Consider the following 20,767-nt stretch of genomic DNA (forward strand, 5'->3'; position numbering starts at 1 on the left):
CCCCCCCCGACTCCTGAATGTCAGCTTGAGCCAGCAGTGGCCTGATTTGGGCATGTGAACACACACAGAGGCCATTTTGTGGCCTCCGTGCATGTGCTCAGGCCATGGAAATGGCCTCCTTGGGTGCATGCAGGGCCGAACCGGGCCACTTCCATCCTGGGCAGTCCTTCAGGGGACTGGTGAGGGGTAAGGAGGAACCCCCGCCACTGCCCCACTACTTCTGATGTTGTTCCACCACCTCTGGTGTGGCCTCCTCTAAAGGTACAGAGACCACTTTCTCTCTTCACTCTGACCCGTTGCACCTTTAGCATAAAGATTAGGGATGCTCCCTTGATTTGTGAAGAGGAATCCTTGCGAACTGGCCCACAAATTGGTTCTTCAAACCATAACCAGTCTGATTAGAACTTGGACTGGCACCCCACTTTGGGGGACCAGTCCAGTTTGAACTCAGACCACCTTAACTGGGCCAATTTAATTTGAACCACAGTTCAAATTGAGCCAGCTAGCACACCCTAACACACTCCATTAGCCTGAAAGTCAGCTGGTGATGTTGAAGGAAAGAACACACATTTCACTGGCACAGAATATTAAATAAACATGCTATGCCTGGCAATTTTGATCTAACACACTGAGGATTTGCATAACTTTCTCCAAGCCGCTTGGGTAACAAAATAAGGAAGATTGTGATACTTTGGTATCCATAAAATCCAGTTTTCTGTTATCTGAAGGTTTCCATTATGTAGAGTAATGAATCTCTACTTTTCAAACCCTCTGTATTTATTGCCTCTGGCCTTTTTGTACTTGCTGCTTTTGAGCAGGTGAGCATTCTTTCTCTGTGACAATGATATCAATTTATTTCAAACCCTCTAGTAAGAAACACTTCAACATAGCCTGAAGACCTCCCCGCCCTGCTGATCCTCAGCGATATGTTCCTCTCTTACAGAGCACTTCTGGAGTACAGGAAGAGCTGGGAAATCTGCACCCTCTGGTGCAACAGTGCACATGGAGAAAGTCTGGGGGAAGTTTCACACGGGCCTCCAACAAGTCCCTGAAGAGGCTCCTAATTTGTATGGTTTATTAGCCAGGATATCAACCAGCGCCTCCTGTCTTCAGTGAGAAGCAGTCCAGAAGGATATCATGGTCAGTGATATCAAATGCAGCTAAGAGGTCCAGCAAAACCAACAGAAAATCCAGAAGGTTGTTCGCATGACCAAAATCACTGGGAACAGGGAGCCTGCCTGCCTTCCCCCACATGACTGGAGCCATAAGCACTCCAAGAGCAGAAAGGTGTAAATGCAGGCTGGGTGCTCATGTATCCCATGATGCAGGCTGGGTTTCCCTGCTGGAAACCCAGGATTTCCCTGCTGCCAGACTCTCCTTTCACCCAGGTATTTCAAACCCAGGCTACCCAGCTGAGGAGTACTGGGATTCAGGCATTTCTCACAACCAGATGGACTCAGCTAGGGCTGGCCATGAGAATGACTGGAACTAATACAACCTATTTTCTTCTTCTTTCGACATGGTGAATCTTATCTAGGGCCCCCTACTATGTTCTGTGAATTTGGTTTAGTTTATATTCCACACAGGTTGCAAAATTACAGAAAACAAGCTTTGAGGATGACAAGAGCAGGACGCCACACCCACCCTCATTACCATACCAAAGGCACTGGTTGCAGAAAACCTGGTTTTTAAAAAACACCAGTGTTTTTTACCTCATCTTTTAAAAAGATTGTTCCTAGTTTCAAAACCCTGAATTGCACCCTACATTTCTTAGCCCTATTCAGAAATTATCTTCAATGTATGTATGATCAGTGTAGAGTGTACAGATCTCAATGATATAGTTAATTACACACTAAGTTCAATGTATATTCAGTGGTACACTTCCTATCTGTACCCTGCAATCAAGGGAGTCTGTACCCAGGTTCTCTTCTAAAATGACCACCTGTTTAGTCAATCACAGGGGAAAACAAACTTGTACAAAGACCTGTTTACACATACGGTCAACTTCTGGATAGAGCTCTATTATTGATGAGGGTCATTTCAAGCTGTAATATTACTTCCTCTTCAGTTAAATGGAGGACAAACATTTGTCCAGATGCGAAAAACATGTTTATTCAGCAATCCCACAGAGATTCTCCAGCTTTTAATTGGTGACTTCATTTCACATTGTCTGTAATTAGTTCTATTGCCTGTGAAGCCCACTATACTATTTCAGTGGCCACTTATAAAATGAATAATTGGCATGAAAGATGGTGCAAATATATTGTGTAGGGGTCAGAGCTAGACGCAAGAACATGAATGTGAATGTGATCACTCATCATGATATTTGACACTGTACCTAGGGAGATTTAAACTCAGGATGGTAGGGTTGGTGCTATTGTTTCTTGTCCTGCTTCCGCATATGGTGTGCAAGGCTTACATTGTCAAATGTATGGTCAATGATCCACACCCTCCACTTCATGAGTATCATCAGTCAGGAGACCTCATCATTGGTGGCATTACTTCTCAGACCTTCATTCTTTCCAGTTCCATTGAATTCACAGAGGAACCCCCACCAGCATTATATGATGACCTTCTGTAAGGAATTAGATTGTGGTGGGTTTGGGTTTGGTTTTTTTTTGTTTGTGTGTGTGTGTGTGTGTGTTTGGAATGATGGTGATTGCATTTTGAGGTATTAACTTATTTTCTTTTGGATTACTGGAGCTGCAGTTCCAAAACAGTGTATAATGGGTGGGACATTTAGATGAAATCACCTCACTAACATAGGTTAGTGTCCTCTTGTCTCCTCAAATTTCTGTGTCATGTCAATACTGATATTTTTTGTTGTTGTCATGTAGTTTGGTGTAGAAAGCATAATGCTAAGCATTGTTTTAAGAACTTTTAGAAAATTTGTACAGAATAAGAGATTGGAAAGTAATACAAGAAAAGGTAAATAGACCTACTGGGTTTTCTCCTCAGTGTAAGGTTAAGTGTTCCATTGAGTCATGTTGACTCCTGGTGACCACAGAGCCCTGTGGTTGTCTTTGGCAGAATACAGAAGGGGGTTACCATTGCCATCTCTCGCGCAAAATGAGATGATGCCTTTCAGCATCTTCCTATATCGCAGCTGCCCAATATATGTGTTTCCCATAGTCTGGGAAACATACCAGTGGGGATTCGAACAGGCAGCCTCTGCCTTGCTAGTCAAGTCATTTCCCCACTGCGCACTGAGGGAAAACTTCAATGTGTAGCAAATTTAAAGGGCATTAAATAAACTTTATAATATTCAAACATTAGACCATTGCCTTTACTCTTAGAGTGTATTATTATAAAAATAATTATGCAAAAGGTTGTGATAAAATAATGATCAAGTTTCATCTGTCCCTCTGACAAAGAATGCAACTCTTTTTCTAGTGTACTGACTAAGAATTACCAGCACATTCTGGCCTTGACATTTGCGGCAAAGGAAATCAATGAAAACCCTCAGATCTTACCTAATATCACTTTGGGTTTACGTGTCTATGACAGCTATTTCAATGCAAAGTGGACATATCATTCCATGCTGCGTCTTATATCCTCACAGGATATATTTGTCCCCAATTATCTCTGTGATATCCAGACTAACTTGATAGCAGTCATTGGGGGACTGGACCCTCTAACTTCTCTTCATGTGGCAACTGTCTTGGATATTTACAAAATATTACAGGTAGGATTTGTGTTTGGGATATTTATATGTAAGTGTTAATTTACACCTCCTTTGGCCTTCCTGCTGAGATTATGGGCTTTGGATACAGAAATGGGTGCATTTGAAATAGATCAATGGTTTATTGCTTGAATTTCTGAATTAAGGTAAGAAATGCAGTGTAATGGTTCAACAATGAATAAAATAATACATAACGTATTGGGAGCCCAAGAAGTATTTCAATACTTCTTGATTTTTTTTTTAATACTAATCTTATCCAGGGTGAGCATCAGCACCAGGTATACCATGAGTAGTTACCAAGGCCCAGTATTCTGTGGGGCCCATTACTGATTGCCCCATAGATAAAGCTTTGGGGATCACATAAATACATTAATAGTTCAGTGTTAAATATTATGTTATGGTGTGCGATCATTCCGTGGAAGAGCCGCTCAGGGTTTGGTGGCTAGTGGGTTGAGAATGGAACTTTTTTGGGAGTTCATTGAGTTACCCACTCAGAGCTTTGTTGCTTGGGATCATGGTGATTTGGGCAACCCTCCCTCAATGAAGAATCCTGTGTGGTAGGGAGGAAGGGACAAGTCAGATGACTGCTGCCGACATCCATGCCTGACTTATTCATTCTCTAGGTTCTCTGAGAGGTTTCATCCCACCAAGAGGAGTAGCCACAATTTTGCTAGTAAGTCCAGTTATTGCTCTATTGCACATTTGTACTGAGTTAATAAAGTTTGGCTTACTTATTCCTTATATGTATGCCCTTTCTTCTTTGGGGTTTGGCTGCAATTGTTCTTACTTCTCCACCATTTCTGTAGGTCATTTACGGTCCTGCTCCAGTGATGAATGATAAAACTCCAGGACTTCTCTTTTACCAGATGACACCAAAGGAAACCCTTCAGTATGAAGGGATTCTCTCTTTACTTCTACATTTTAGCTGGACATGGATTGGGATGGTTGTTATGGATAATGACAATGGTGAAATATTTGTGCAAACTGTATTTCCATTGTTTTCCCAGAGAGGTATTTGCTTTGAGTTCATAGAAAGAATCCCACAAATAACCTTTCTTTCTGACATTATGGACATGCTGAAAGATGGGGCAAAGATACATGATAAAGTCATGAAAAGCAAAACCAATGTACTAGTGGCCTATGGAGATTCTTATTCCATTGCATTTCTTAGATTTATGTCATATTTATCAGTACTACAACTTGCAATTAATGCACCCAAAGGTAAGGTGTGGATAGGAACAGTCCAGGTGCAGCTCACTTCATTTGTCATTCAAAGGACTTGGGATCTAGAAATATTCCATGGTGCAATGTCTTTCACAATTCACTCCAGTAATCTACCAGGATTCCACCAGTTTGTAGAGAGAAGAAACCCTACCCACACAATAGGGGATGGTTTTATTCAGGATTTCTGGGAACAGGTTTTCAGCTGTATATTCCCAAATCGAGTTCTAGGCAAGTTGGAGGAGAATATTTGTACAGGAGAGGAGCAGCTGGAGAACCTTTCTGCAGCTCTATTTGAAATGAGGATGACTAGCCACAGCTACAGCATCTACAATGCTGTCTATGCAGTGGCCTATGCTTTAGATGAACTGTCATCATCTCGACTCAGACAGAAAATGAAGATGGATAGAGGTGAACTGAAGCATCGGAATCAACGGATGTGGCAGGTAATGAGCTAAACATCTCCATGTGATGAAGCATTGTATCATTGGATATTACAGCAAACCACAATCTAACAAAAAGCCATAGTTCATAAAACAAACATCCATCACCAGTAGATTATTACCAGCATACTACAGAGTCTCTGTTGTGAAGAAATAATTACAAATTAAATACATTTATATTTTTTATTAGTTTTCTATATACCAATGTGACTTCCAGTTCATCTTTCAACATAGTTATACTGTAACATCTATATTTGCTCTTGTATAAATATTTTCTTCATATTTTACCAACATAATCCTTTAGTTTCATTACTCAAACAAATGCCCCAACTGCTATTTTTACATTTCAAGCCCCATTGATAAATCCAAGTTTACATTTTTTTCCCCTATACCACAAAGAGGGTTTCCAGTCTTATTTATAACTTCCTGATTGGCTATCTCTTACTAATACAATGAATTTAGAAATCTATTTTCTTTCGGGATTTCTTCATTAATTAAACCCAATAGAAAGGGTTCAAATCTCTTGTGACATACATTTGATAATCTTTTAAAATTCCTTATAAATCATATCCTAAGGCGTCTTTACTTCTCTACAGAACAGCCACATATGATAAAATGACCCCTCACTTTCTCTACATCTCCAACACTTATTAAATACATTTTTGTAAATTAGAGCCAATTTCTTATGTATTAAATGCCACCCATCAATTTTATCAAATTCTCTTTAACATTATATCACACTGTGAATTTGAAATCTTTCTTCCACCGCTTCTCCCAAATCTCTAAATTAATATTATAACCTACTTCATGTACCCACTTTACCATTATTAATTTTACCACTCCCTCTCTTATTTCTTCACATAATAACAAATTATACATTTCAATAATTTCCCCAACTATTGTCAAACTTCTTCTACTTTGATCTTATGATAGGATAAATACATATGCTGACACCAACATTTACATGTCAGAGTATTAATTGCAAGTATCATTTAAAATAAATATAACATCTTTAATAATACTCCATTTTTTGATATAATTATTAGTTTGATAATTTTTCTAACTGTAATTCTCTTCTGAAATAATAGCTGGATCTAAATCAAAATCTTTTTTGTATCTTCGCCAAAATTTTTCTAGTTCCAAACAATCCCTCATAACAAATTTCTTAGATTTATTTTTAAAAGACATCCCTTCAGGCAACAGCCATTTAAAGGCTATATTTTTTCTTCCTCAAAGCGTCCACCACATACTTATAATGCTTCTGTTTCTTTAAGATTCTTGATGGGATCTCTTTCAGAACCCTTATAACATGACCCCCAATATTGAGAGTATTCGCGAAATGTGCGCCCAAAATCCTCGCTTTAATAAATGTGGTGGTAAGCTGTACTAAGCAATCTCTGGGTAACTTATTCACTGAAGCATAGTTGGAGTTCACACAAAAAGTCAAGTCTACTTGGTTCTCAAGCTCTCGATAATCCATTTGCATGAGTGCCGCTATCTCTGTAATAAGCAATTGTCTCAGATCTTGGTCCTTTCCTTCAGGTATGCCCTGAAGTCTTAATATTTTATCTTTCTGTCTAATATCCAACATTGCATCTGGTCTTGTAATTTATCAGAGCAGTCCTTTAGTTGTATTATATCTTTCTCTACATTTTCTGCCCTATTTGGTTAACATCATCCACCTTAACTGTCTCCTCCAAATTAGTTACTCTGGCACTCAGTTCTGCTGTTTGTCATTTGATAATTGTCATATCTTGACTAAGCATCTGTAAAGTAGCCGAGTTTGCCACCAGAGCTGCGGCATTCTCTTCCACACCTTTTCTAATTGCAACTAGCATCTCATTTAAATCAACTGGCATTGTCTCTGATAGTGATCCTGCTGTTGGAGTTGTAGAGACTGAGGCCCTTCTTCCTGTTGTCTTCTTTTCCATTTGGATACAGATTTCCAGCTTGTAAGTTTATATACACACACGCACACACACAGACAACTGGCTTTTACATTCCCATTTGCCTGCAATTACCAAACTAAACAGTAGATGGCACTAGATCATGTCCTTGATGTAAACCTCTTTTGTATAATTGCCCTTTAACTTTTTGGAACTTCATACTCCAACTCTAAACCTATTTTTAATCCTCATGAAGCTTGTTTTCTTCTAGAGGATACCTCCAGTTCTCTTTCACACCCTTCTCCAAACAGTAGTTATAATTAGAGCAATTAAATTCAGTCTATGTTTCCCAGATGAACTTCTGTTATTTCCATTCCTACTTATAATCTTGTCTTCTTAGAAATCTGATGCCTAACAGCTCTGTCCATGTAGATTCACTTACATAGATTGCTTGAGGAAGATTCTGTCCCCTCCCTGGCCAGACAGCCTCACAGAGGAATCAGCTTTTTGCATCGCTGTTCCAAGGTCAGGATGCTGGCTTTTTCTGAGAATTGAGGGTAAACTAGTTGCTGCCTTTAATCCAGACACAATTTGGAGGTTTATGGTGATTGATAGCCTCCATAAAACCTTCCTCAGCCCCTCTCTAGCAGAACGCTAAGAGAAAGCTGGTTGCCATTTTGGCACCTAAACCGGAAGTCAAAATAATTACAAATTAAATACAAACAAACAAAAACCCTGTGAAGTGCCAATACCTTGAGCATTACAGTTTTATTTATGATTATTACATCAACACTTCAGGAGATTCCACTCACTTTAACCCCCACATAACCTTCTTATTACCACATAACCTTCTCATTCTCAGCATAAATAATGAGTGACTAAGGCTCAGAAGCAAAGAACCAAGAAGTTCTTCATCTCAAGGCTCTCTATTCCAGTATAGAGTGGAGAAGACTGAGATTGTCTGAAAAGAACTTAGCGCCCATCATTTCTGATGTGTGGTTTGACTTGTAATGCAATTGATTGATTGATTGAGTGCCATCAAGTCGGTGTTGACTCTTAGCGACCACATAGATAGATTCTCTCCAGGAAGATCTGTCTTCAACTTGGCCTTTAAGGTCTCTCAGTGGTGCATTCATCGCTGTCATAATTGAGTCCATCCACCTTGGACTTATAATGGAATAATCCCTTTAAAATAGGGGTAGGGTGAGATAGGGGGGAAATTCCTGTAAAGGAATGCATAGGAAATTTTTTTAAAAAATCCTATGCAAAATGAAATAATGATAATAATCTTTTGAAAAACAGAAAATGGAGTTGTTATTTAAAAATAGGGAGAGGCAGAAACAATGGAACATTCCATGTTAAAAAGCTGGAGAATAACCCTCTACCTGCCCAGCATGCACAATGTGCCCTTATAATCTTGACATTATCCAGAGCATCCTACATAGAATGGAATCTGATAGCATTCTCTTTTAAGGGTCCCATCCCATGTAGGATTCTCTGTATAATGTAAGAAAGGGGAAAAGAACCCTCCTTATTCTGCACGGTATGATGCAGCAAGAAAGAGATGCAGCTAGAGAGAGACCTGCTCACATATCGCAAAAAAGACATGTGTGTTGGAATGGAAGATGCACACAGATCTTTGCGCAAACACAAAAACTGCACATGGATTTGTGAGATGGGCTACATATCTCATTCTGAAACTGATGTCCTCCTGTGGCATTTTTCAATGTCTTGCCTTTTTGTTTTAGCTCCATCACTTTCTGAGAGGTGTCTCATTTAACAACAGTGCAGGGGACATAATTTCCTTTGACCAAGATGGGGAGATAGTGGCTGGATTAGACATTATCAACTGGGTTGTTTCCTCCAACCAGTCCTTTGATAGAGTGAAAGTTGGGCAGGTGGATCCCCAGGTTGCTCCAGATCAAGCATTCACCATCAATAAAGATGCCATAGTATGGCATAGATCGTTTAACCAGGTGAGATTCAAGTTCCAGTTGTTTAGAAAGTATTTTGCTTCTGAACTATTATTTATAATTATAATTATTATAAAACTAATAATATTAAACTATTAAATTATCCAACTATTATTTTATGCATTTAATAGTTTCAGAATGAACATCCCCTTTACTTTTCAAGTAGCGTGAGGTGATGCAAGTGGTTGGAGCACCCACCACGGACACAGCTGCGGATGTGTTAACTCAATTGACAGAGTTTTGTCCAGGGCTGTTTCACTCACTTGTAATGTGGTGCGAACCCCATTGCACAATGGGATGCCCATTGGAAATAATGGGCTCCCATCATTCAACTGTGTGCACGCAACATTATGCTGGGGGAGAGTTGCACTGGTGAGCAATTCCAACAGTTAACAAGCACACAACAGCATGACAGTGCTCCACCCACCCATGTTGCAATGCACAGTATTTAAGCCACTATTAATTATACAGCACAGGAGCCATATAGTCTAAGTGTATAATACCTATTAGCGCCTTCATGGCTGCATTCTGAATTAGGGGTGTGCATGAACCCCAAAATGCAGTTTGGTTCAAATTTGAACCAATTAGAACTGAACTGCATTGTGCCAGACTGCTTCGGTTGAACTGACCAGCTGCTCTGGTTCATTCAATCGAACTGGTTCAGGTGGCAAAACTTGCAAAGGGGAATCCAATGAGGATTCACCTTTACAAATATAGGGGTGGGGGACCCTGGCTCTGTGAAGGGGCAGATGTGGGGATGGGGCAAGAGATAGTTAAAAGGCCCTCTTACCACCACCAAGCTTGCTGCCCATGCTGCCGCTTGCCCCTCAGGTGCAGCTCAGCAGTGGCTTGGCTCTAGCCTCCACACATGCTGCACTCTACATTCATTATTCTGAAGATCATGATTTCTCTCTTTGAATTATGGATCAGGAACAGCCTCTTTCTCTGTGCAGTGAGAGTTGCTATCCTGGGTCCAGGAAGAAAATGAAGGAAGGAGCATCATTTTGCTGCTATGACTGCATCCCATGTCCAGAAGGGAAGATTTCAAACCAGAAAGGTAAGCTATATCCATTTCTGGAGAGCAAGTTTGAGATAGTCTGGGACATTATTGTTCCAGCACAAAATGATATAATAATAATAATAATAATAATAATAATAATAATAATAATAATATGCAGTTCCAAAAGACCTTGAAGAGCACCTCAACACCATAGGGGCCACAGAAATCACCATCAGCCAATTACAAAAAGCAGCTTTACTGGGAACAGCCTATATTCTGCGACGATATCTATAACAATTGACAATAAAATTCAGCCATCCCAGGTCCTTGGGAAGGACTCGATGTCTGGATAAAACAAACCAGTCAATAACATCTGTCTGACTGTGTAAACAAGAAATAATCTATATATATAAGTCTCCTGGGTGTGCCTTTTGAACATGTGTCCCGGCAGCCCAGCTGATTGGCTGGGCTGCGGGGGTGCCCGATTGGCTAAGGTGCACCCAGGAGAACTCAACCAGCGGCGGGCCAGGCTGTGGGTGGCCATGGTGGCCGCAGGCCCGTCCGCGGAGCCGAGGCAGCGGGCCCGAGTGGGCGAGGAGGCGCCGGACGAGGCCGGGCGAGGTGAGGTGGCGGCGGCGGGCCCGGGCGGAGCAGGGGGCCTCAGCCGGCGGCGGGCCCGGGTGGAGCAGTGGAGCAGCCCAGCCGCAGATGTGAGGTGGCAGGGGCGGGAGCGGCCCAGCCCGGCCCGGCCAAGCAGCGCGGTCATGGCGGCGGCAGGCCTTGCCTGGCCCGGCCGCGGTTACAAAGCGGTGACAGCGGGCCCGGGCATCCACTTGGCCTGGCCGGAGACTAGGGCAGGAGGGGGTAGGGGAGAGGTAGCCGTCCCCAAAGAGAGAACAGATGCTCTGTGCGGGGTCGGCTTGTAATAATAATAATAATAGGAATAGAACTGCCCAATGGAAGCAAGATCAAGAACCTGGAAGAGAAAGAACCTTACAAATACTTGGGCATTCTCCAGGCTGATAACAGTGCACATGCTGAAGTTAAAAGAAAAATTGGAAGTGAATACATCAGGAGAGTTAGAAAAATCCTCAAGTCCAAACTCAATGGCGGGAACAACATACAAGCCATAAATACCTGGGCTATACCTATTATCAGATACACTGCAGGAATAATAGACTGGACCCAGGCAGAGCTAGAGACGCTAGATCGTAAGACCAGGAAAATCATGACCATCAATCATGCTCTGCACCCCCACAGTGATGTCGATAGGCTGTACCTCCCTCGCAGCTCAGGTGGAAGAGGAATTCTGCAAGTCCATCAAACAGTAGAGGTGGAGAAAAGAGGCCTTGAAGAATATATCAAGGTCAGTGAAGAAGATGCACTTCAAATGGTCATTAATGCGAAACTATTCAACACCAATGAAACAAAGCAGGCCTACAAGAAAGAACAAGTCAAGAACCGAGCAGAAAAATGGAAAAATAATCCACTGCATGGTCAATATTTGCACAATATAAGTGGAAAATCAGACATCACCAAGACCTGGCAATGGCTTAAGAATGGCAACTTGAAGAAAGAAACAGAGGGTTTAATACTGGCTGCACAAGAACAGGCACTAAGAACAAATGCAATAAGAGCAAAAGTCGAAAAATCCACAACAAACAGCATGTGCCGCCTTTGTAAAGAAGCAGATGAAACAGTGGACCACCTAATCAGCTGTTGTAAAAAGATTGCACAGACTGACTACAAACAAAGGCATGACAAAGTAGCAGGGATGATATACTGGAAGATCTGCAAAAAAATACAAGCTACCTGTAGCCAAAAATTGTTGGGACCATAAAATTGAAAAAGTTGAAGAAAATGAAGATGTAAAAATATTATGGGACTTCCGACTACAAACAGACAAACATCTGCCACACAATACACCAGCTATAACTGTAGTCGAGAAGAAAGAAAAACAAGTGAAAATAATCGACATAGCAATACCAGGGGATAGCAGAATAGAAGAAATAGAAATAGAAAAAATCACCAAATACAAAGATCTACAAATTGAAATTGAAAGGCTGTGGCAGAAAAAGACCCCAAAAATCCCAGTGGTAATTGGCGCCCTGGGTGCAGTTCCAAAAGACCTTGAAGAGCACCTCAACACCATAGGGGTCACAGAAATCACCATCAGCCAGTTACAAGAAGCAGCTTTACTGGGAACAGCCTATATTCTGCGACGATATCTATAACAATTGACAATAAAATTCAGCCATCCCAGGTCCTTGGGAAGGACTCGATGTCTGGATAAAACAAACCAGTCAATAACACCTGTCTGACTGTGTAAACAAGAAATAATAATTCAATTTCTATACCGCCCTTCCAAATATCATCTGGGGAGCTCCATTTACATTTACCACAGGCCTTGTTTGCGACTTGGGACAGGATCTCTTCTATAGGCACCTTGGAATTTTAGAATGTGCTGCCCATCAGAATAAAAGCTTCCAAATATTTAGCTGCTTAAAACATATTCCTTCAGATATACCTGTTCTATCAGGCTAAAATGTTTGAATTGAGCTATAAGTTGCCATGGAAATACAAAATGGAGTCCACATTTCCATCCCGCCCAATTGCAGCTGGATGCATGGCCATGCAAACATGCAGGTTGTGTGGCCATGCAAGGGGTGTGTGGCTGTACTGGCTCCCACAGGGAGGCTACCTCACCCCTACTGCTCAGCCCATCTCCACACATGTGCAGTGGCCATTTGAGTTGTCCGCACAGAGGGTAAGTGCTATGCTGCATACTCAAATGGCCCCCAGACATCCAGTTCCCCATATGAGGACAGAAGGATTGTGGTGTTAAGGTGGCACAGCAGCACCTCTAGATGCTTGAAGGAGAACAGTGAGAGATGAAATTAATCTCAGCTGGTGGCAGTGGCTGATTAATGTATCAAAACCTCAAGGTGAGACATCACACATCCCAGTTCTGATTAAGGGTTAAAATAATGAAAATGTATTCAAGCCTTGTATTTTCTTTATGAACCTATTTTCACTTTATTGTGCCTACACTGTTGAAATTAAAGCTAGAAGTGGTTGACATGAATAAATGTAGCAGAACCAAGATAGCTTTGTGCATGCCTTTGTATATAGAAAAAAATCCTCTTCCTTAGATATAACTAACTCTAAACTACTAGAGATTCTAGAAGTTCAGTTCATGATGAATATTTAACATCATTCTCACATCAGCTAGATATCACAGGATCAGTACTGAATGGATCATCTGACTCTGGAGAATATTTTATATGGATGGGAAGAACAATTATGGAACACTGGTAAAAATTATGATACGTTTTTTGAGACTGAAACCACATTTCCTTTTTTCTTTTTCCAGATGTGAATAACTGTCATAAATGCACAGATGAAAAATATCCTAACAGACATCAAGATTTTTGTATTCCAAAAGATATAAGTTTTTTGTCATATGAAGAACCTTTGGGACTCAGTTTAGCCAGCTTTGCCCTTTTCTTTTCTTCCATCACAGCTCTGGTGCTACAAACATTTATGAAGCACCACAACACTCCCATCGTCAAAGCCAACAACCGGAACCTCACTTATATTCTCCTCATCTCCCTCCTGCTCTGTTTCCTTTCAGCGTTGCTATTCATTGCACGCCCCGAAAGGGTGATTTGTCTTGTACGACAAATTGCTTTTAGCATTATCTTCTCAGTAGCTGTTTCTTGTGTGCTGGCAAAAACTATCACAGTGGTTCTGGCATTCAAGGCCACCAGGCCAGGTTCCCGGACAAGGAAATGGGTAGGAAAGGGCTTAGCCAACTCAATTGTGCTTTCGTGCTCCCTTATTCAAACAAGCATTTGTGCTGTGTGGCTGACAATCTCCCCGCCTTTCCCAGATACTGACATGCATTCAGTAACTGAAGAAATTGTACTGGAATGTAATGAGGGCTCTGTGACTATGTTGTATTGTGTTCTGGCCTATATGGGTTTCCTGGCAATGGTTAGCCTGACTGTGGCTTTCTTTGCCAGGAAGTTACCTGACAGTTTCAATGAAGCCAAATTTATCACTTTCAGCATGCTGGTATTTTGTAGTGTTTGGTTATCCTTTGTTCCAACCTACCTGAGCACGAAGGGAAAATACATGGTAGCTGTGGAGATCTTTTCTATCTTGGCCTCCAGTGCTGGGCTGCTGGGCTGCATTTTCCTCCCCAAATGTTACATTATCGTGTTCAAGCCTGAGCTGAACAACAGGGAACAGCTAATAAGAAGAAAGGACTAGTGTTAATATGTTTTGATTTTGATTTGAAGAAAGCACTAAATTAATATGCTTTGATTTAATTGGAGTGGAGATATGGTCCTGTGATAGCAAGCATGCCTTGTCAGCTAAGCAGGGTTCAACCTGGTGGCATTTGAATGGGAGTCTTGATCTGTGAGCACTGTAGATATTCCTCTTAGGGGATGGGGCCGCTCTGGAGAGAGCAAAAGTTTCCAAATTCTCTTCCTGGCTTCTCCGAGACAGGGCTGAGAGAGACTCTGACCTGCAGCCTTGGAAAAGCTGCCGCCAGTCAGTGAAGACAATACTGAGCTAGACAGACCAATGATCTGACTCAGTATATGGCAGCTTCCTATTCCCTGTGGAGATTCTATGTATTGCATAAATTTGTAGGGAAATGCAAATTTAAATCGGTTCTTCTTGACATATTATTGTGTCAGGTGTTTGCATAGGAAACATTTGAAACTACTTCAGAAATGTATACATGTATACATTGAACTAGGCAAAGTGGCACATTTTAAACACAGTGATGTTCTTTATTTAGCAGGGGGAGAGCAATTGGCCCTATACACCCTCAGCACAGTACCCCTCCAGTGACTGTTGCTGGTGTCTATCTTATATTTCTCTTTAGATTGTGAGCCGTTTGGAGTCAGGGATCCATCTTATTTAATTATTTCTCTATGTAATCCTCTTTGGACACTTCTGTTAAAAAGCAGTATATAAATTTTTGTTGGTTGGTTGTTGGCAGATACATCTTTCAAGGTAGATTTGTTTTGTCTCTGTCAAGGAAAAAAAACCAGTGATTATTTTTTGGAAAAGAGCAAAATGGGAATTATAGAAAAATGGGAGAAATGAAAATATGACCACCCCTAAATTGAGGTGTGTGTGGGGAGGAGATGACATTGGCAGAATGAAACAAATCTTTGTCTTCTCCCATGGTAAAGAGGGTGACTGTAGCAGAAGGCACCTTGCCAAACAAACTTCACACCTGGCCCTGATATGACTGCTATTAATAATATTGCTCACTGAAATTGACAATGACCCATTACTTTCGAGCTTGTATGGAGAATTAGCAAGTTTAGGTGGAGCAGCCCATTTCAGAATAAATTTGTGTAAAGTGTTGGTCTTGGAAATGACTGGCAGAGAGTTTGAAGTCTCAAAAATACATTCAGGTTCATTTTAGGGTTTAAGGGTACAGAAGATAAATCTTGATTAGCAAGCAACAAAATATTAATTAGCAAAACCAACAAGTCTAATAAATCAATAGGCTTAAATTGAAGGTCATGATGAGGAGTGTTGGCTTGAGATCCAAATTAAATCCGATTAAGGCTGACCAGACAGAACATTTTAGAGAACAGCTTTGGCTTTAAAGAGAGCAGGAAAAGAGGGGAACATGAAGTTTTAGGGCAGAGATTAGATATACCTTAGTCTGTCCAGTGGGGTGTGTCAACCCTTGTAGTTCAACTGCTGTGGGGAGACCTCTTTCCTCTGGGACCGGTGGTAAAGCAAAAGGCAAAAGGAAGGCAAAAGTGTCACTTGAAGGTCTGAGAGCCAAGAAAAATCCAAAGGGAGTCTGATCTCAGAAGACCAGTATCTCACCGTAGCCAAGCATGCTGCACAGACTGGGGTTGGAAGAAGGGCCGATCTGGAGGCAAAGGGTGGGAGAGGAATGAGAGTTCAGGAAAAGCATGATGATGTAGTTAATGCACAAACGCACAAACGTGCAATGGGTGAATCTGAGGAAGAGACACACTGTTTGGTGGTCTCAAGAGCTGAAATAGGAAGCATCTTACCCTGAGGTGGAATGCTGACCCCACCTTTCTGTTGAAAAGGGTGACAATGGTGATGGACTAAAAAGGATATTGTGTCCAGTTCAAACTTTACTGAGTGTGCTCTACCAGCTCTAAGAGGTGAATAGGCTGAGAAACCGGGAATTAAATTGGTGCATTGGAGGTTATCTCACGTTCAGGAAGGAACTTCGGAGTGCCTAGTAATGTTTTAACAAGCTTGCATCCCATGCCCCGAACCAGCCACTAACACTTCTGTTAGAGAAGGAAATGAGCCTGTTCCCTTCCTGTGGAGGTGATAAGCTTGAATTAATCTGATGTGCACAAATAGGGGGAGAGCATTTGGCTAGTTCTTTAGAAAAATAGCACAATTAACTCATGTCTATGCTGGCTTCCTCACCTGGATTGGAATCATGAAGGCGAGCAGAGGCATAGTCCCCCTGCAGTAGTGAGTTAAATGTGACCTAGAACCATCTTTCCCATCCTACTTGCCAAGTGACATACCCCATGAGTTAGCTCATGTGAGCTGAATCTCAAGGCATCAGATGCAACAACTGTGCTGATGTTAAGTAGATCAGTCCCTGGAAATGAAAACCAAATCCTTGAGTTCCAATGTCTTGCCAATCATACTAAAACAGCCTCTATTGTGTCCACATTTCCAGTGCCTCACGATTATTTCCTATTCCCCATTGGATTCCCTATCTGATCACCATCTGAAAAACTGATTACATATGGTGCTTCTGTCCCTTTAAGGGACTGGAGGAAATTGGGCCAAAAGTTTTGAAGTTCTCACAGTTCAAAGCAATAAGAGATCAGGTTAAACTGAGCTAGATGCATGTCTATAAGCTCGGGCAATTTGCTTGCCCCGTGAAGCCTTCCTTGTTTTCCACTCGGCTCCCAAATCTGCCTTACAGAGGCAAAACAGTAATTCCTAAGTGGTCATGTCCATAATGGAAGGCTTTCACTGAGTGTTTGTGCCTCGCTCCTCCTCGCTCTCTTGCTCTCTCTCCTGGGTCGTCGGGGTGGCAATGAGGAAGGCACACTGGCAGGATGGAGGCAGGCAGGAGGAGGACAAGGGGCTGCACCATGCTTGGTCGCAGCAAGGAGAAGGTTGGGGTTTTTTTTGTCTCGAGTCACGAACGATGCTCTGAGCAGCTGAGGGAACGGACACTGTAGAGCCAGCCAGGCCATCCACTTCTCATGCCTCATGGGCGGCACCACCTCCCCCTCGACGACGGGTTCCAGCCCGACCAGACACCCCACCAGCCCACTGCCCAGACAGATGGAATGATGGACACAGTACTCACACACATTTCTTTGTTTAACTGACTGCTCAGTGCAGCTGCAGAACACTTACTTTGGCAACAACAACAACGCAGGCAGAATCGGAATGGGCAAAAATGGCTCCTTCCCCACTTCGGCAGCCAGGCCACACACAGCAGCAGACAGCAGCACACACACGACATGAGGGCAGCAAGTTGTGCTGCTTGTCGTCCAGCTGCACGACGCATGCTCTCTGCTCCTCTGCTTGCCAGCAGCCAATGGGAGAGTGCCCGCCCCACCCGGACAGATCTTGCGACTGGTGAGTCATGCAGCATGCCTGAGCCAAGGGGGGAGGGGGAGGGGTGCCGCTGGCCCAGACTCAATTTTTTAAAAAATAAAATAAAATAAAATAAAATATATTGCGGGGGCAGGGGCGGGGCATGGCAGGCACTTTGCGCCTCCTTTCAGCTGCACCCAGGGCATGTGCCCTGCCTGCCCTACCCTGGATATGTGCCTGCTGAGGAGAGGTGCCAAATGTTGCACTGCCCCATATCCCTGGTGTGGGTCAGCTTCCATTCAAAATGGATCCTTCCAGGTTTTGAGAGTGCCATGGGGGCAGGGATGAGGGAAGGTTGCCAGGAATCTCATCTTCTCTCCTGGTGCTTGTTGCAAGCTTTGAAAACAGTGTGAGGAGAGGCACTCTTTGCAAAGGTTGCAAATCTCAAGATGATCACCAGGAGCTACTCTGATGGTGGTGGGCGGGGTGGGGGCATTTCCCCACTCAGATAGCATCCTGCTCCCCATGTCCAATTAGGCTTGAACAGAGCATGCAGTACATGGGTATCCTTTGATCCCCATATGCAGCATTACTGTGGATGTCAACCACAATTGGCAAAGAAACATAGCGTGAGCTGTTTATTTTACATTAGCTATCCAGATGGATCACCAGAATTGTAGAAATTGTAACTGTAATTTCTGAAGACATGGAAAATACGATAAAGATGATGAATATTTATATACCACTTTTCAACAAAAGCAGTTTACATAGAATATATATACACCGCTGTTCCAAAAGCAGAGTATATAGATATGAATAAATAAATAACAGATAAGGAAACAAATAAACAAATCAAAACAAACAAATAAATAAGAATCGCTCCCTGTCTCCAAAGGGCTCACAAACTTAAAATAATAATAATAAGAAGAAACACGCATTCAAAGAACTTGATTGGGTTAGATTAGTCTATGCTTAGTTAATAGCCAGTTTTAGCAAAAGATAAAGCTTGCAGCCATCTAGGGCAAATATTTGTATGTTTAATTCTTTAAAAATATCAGCAATTATTTACTGCTGTCCAACTGACATTTTCTAATCTCTAATCTAGCTTGATCATCTTCTGAGAGCTCTGTCATTTAACAACACTGCTGGGGACACAGTTTCCTTTGACCAGAATGGTGAGAGAGTTGCTAGCTTTGGTGTGATCAACTGGGTTATGTTCGCAAATCAATCCTTTCATAGAGTGAAGGTTGGGCAGATGGATTCCCTAGCTCCTTCAGACCAAGTGTTCACTATTAATGAGGATGATGTTGCATGGCACAGATATTTCCATCAGGTAAGATATAGTTGTCATAATTTGGGGGATAACAGAGATATCCTTTTATGAAAAACATGAGGGCAAGATTGAGAATATTATTTTTTAAAAGTAGGGAGGAAATCATGGGGAAATCCTTATAAAAAGTGGGAATAAACCCTTATACTCACCCAGCACACACACGGTACTCATATAACTCTGATCTTATCTACAGCATCTGATCAGAGATTGGTAATCTTAACTGGCTATTTCCACACTTTTTAGATCATGAATGACAATTGTAAGCACTTTTAACACTCATCTTTAACTGATTTTTCTTTACATTTTTATCCATCTTTTTTTTTTTTTAAGAAACTCTGATTCTAGCATAGTGTCTAAGAATTACCAGCACATCCTAGCCTTGGTATTTGCAGTAAAGGAGATAAATGAAAACACCCAGCTCTTACCCAACACTACCTTGGCCTTCCATATCTATGATAGCTATTACAAAGTGGACATATTGTGGCACATTGCTGCTTATATCAACACAAAATAAATTTGTCCCATACTATCTATGTGATATCCACTATAACCTGATAGGAGTCACTGGGGGACAAGACCCCCTAATCTCTCTTCATGTGGCAAATATCTTGGATATCTACAAAATTCCACAGGTAGGATGTGGGTATGGAATATGATAATTTAACTTTGAAGTAACAAACAGTTCTTTCCAATGAAAACTTAATCTTTGGAAATAGAAATGTGAACACTTGAAGTAAATTTTTAAATTTTTAGTAAGTTTTTAGTAAATTTTTAGTAAATTTTTAGTAAGTTTTTAAATTTCAAAATTACTTGTGGAAATACAGTGTTTATGGTTCATAAACAGACAAAAATGTAGGAAATGTAATGAGACGTCAAAAAGAATCTGAAGTCTCAATGACCATTTAGCAACTTTTTACCAACTGGTTGGTTGAAGAAAGGGATGTTTGTTTATTGTTAGACTTTTATACCGCCTTTCATTAAAACCCTCTCAAGGTACTTTACAAGAAGAGCACCCCAAAGTCTGGGAGCAATAACTGAGTGTGCATGACAGCCGAGCCACACTCATTGTCCGCATGTGGAGCACAGCCCCCTCAGATGACCTTGTCAAGCAAGCGGAAACCCTTGGGAGCAGGCAGTCCCTAAGATATACAGGGCCCAAACCATTAAGGGCTTTAAAGGTCAAAAATAGCACCTTGAATTGGACCCAGAATCAAATGGTCAGCCAATGTAGCTCTTTCAAAAGTGTAATTTATTTTATTTTATTTTATTAGAAACATTTAATATACCGCCCACTCCGAAGACTCTGGACGGTGTACAAAAACATGCAAAGCAAGACAACATTAAAATTACATTCTATATTAAAAACTAAAGTAACTAACAAAAAAGAAAAAAACCCTACTTGAACTGGGCGCATTTATAACATACTGCAGGCAGGTGGCAGGAGGGACAAGCCCCCGGGGTGGAAGCAGTGAGTGTTATGACTAAAAGAAAATAACACATATATTTTACAAATGAACCCCTGAACTTGAACTGAACTGGGGGTTGTTTGAGGATGTTCACGGGTGCATGAAACAGAATGTGCCCAGTCCTGTTCGAGTCTGATTTGCACTTGACCCAATCTGGGCAAACCGGT

At 41.6% G+C, this 20,767-nt stretch overlaps 1 protein-coding gene across 1 annotated transcript; it reads left to right on the forward strand.

Annotated features, from left to right (window-relative positions):
- The first annotated feature begins 2,401 nt into the window (after window positions 1-2,401).
- Window positions 2,402-14,480, forward strand: LOC128330973 (vomeronasal type-2 receptor 26-like). The gene is made up of 6 exons (XM_053264341.1): window positions 2,402-2,577; window positions 3,394-3,685; window positions 4,489-5,349; window positions 8,981-9,208; window positions 10,136-10,262; window positions 13,579-14,480. Exons 1-6 carry the CDS (start codon window positions 2,402-2,404, stop codon window positions 14,478-14,480), a joined length of 2,586 nt encoding a protein of 861 aa, XP_053120316.1.
- Window positions 14,481-20,767: the final 6,287 nt, after the last annotated feature.

This window comes from Hemicordylus capensis, chromosome 6 (genome assembly GCF_027244095.1).
Source record: "Hemicordylus capensis ecotype Gifberg chromosome 6, rHemCap1.1.pri, whole genome shotgun sequence".
Taxonomy (NCBI): domain Eukaryota; kingdom Metazoa; phylum Chordata; class Lepidosauria; order Squamata; family Cordylidae; genus Hemicordylus; species Hemicordylus capensis.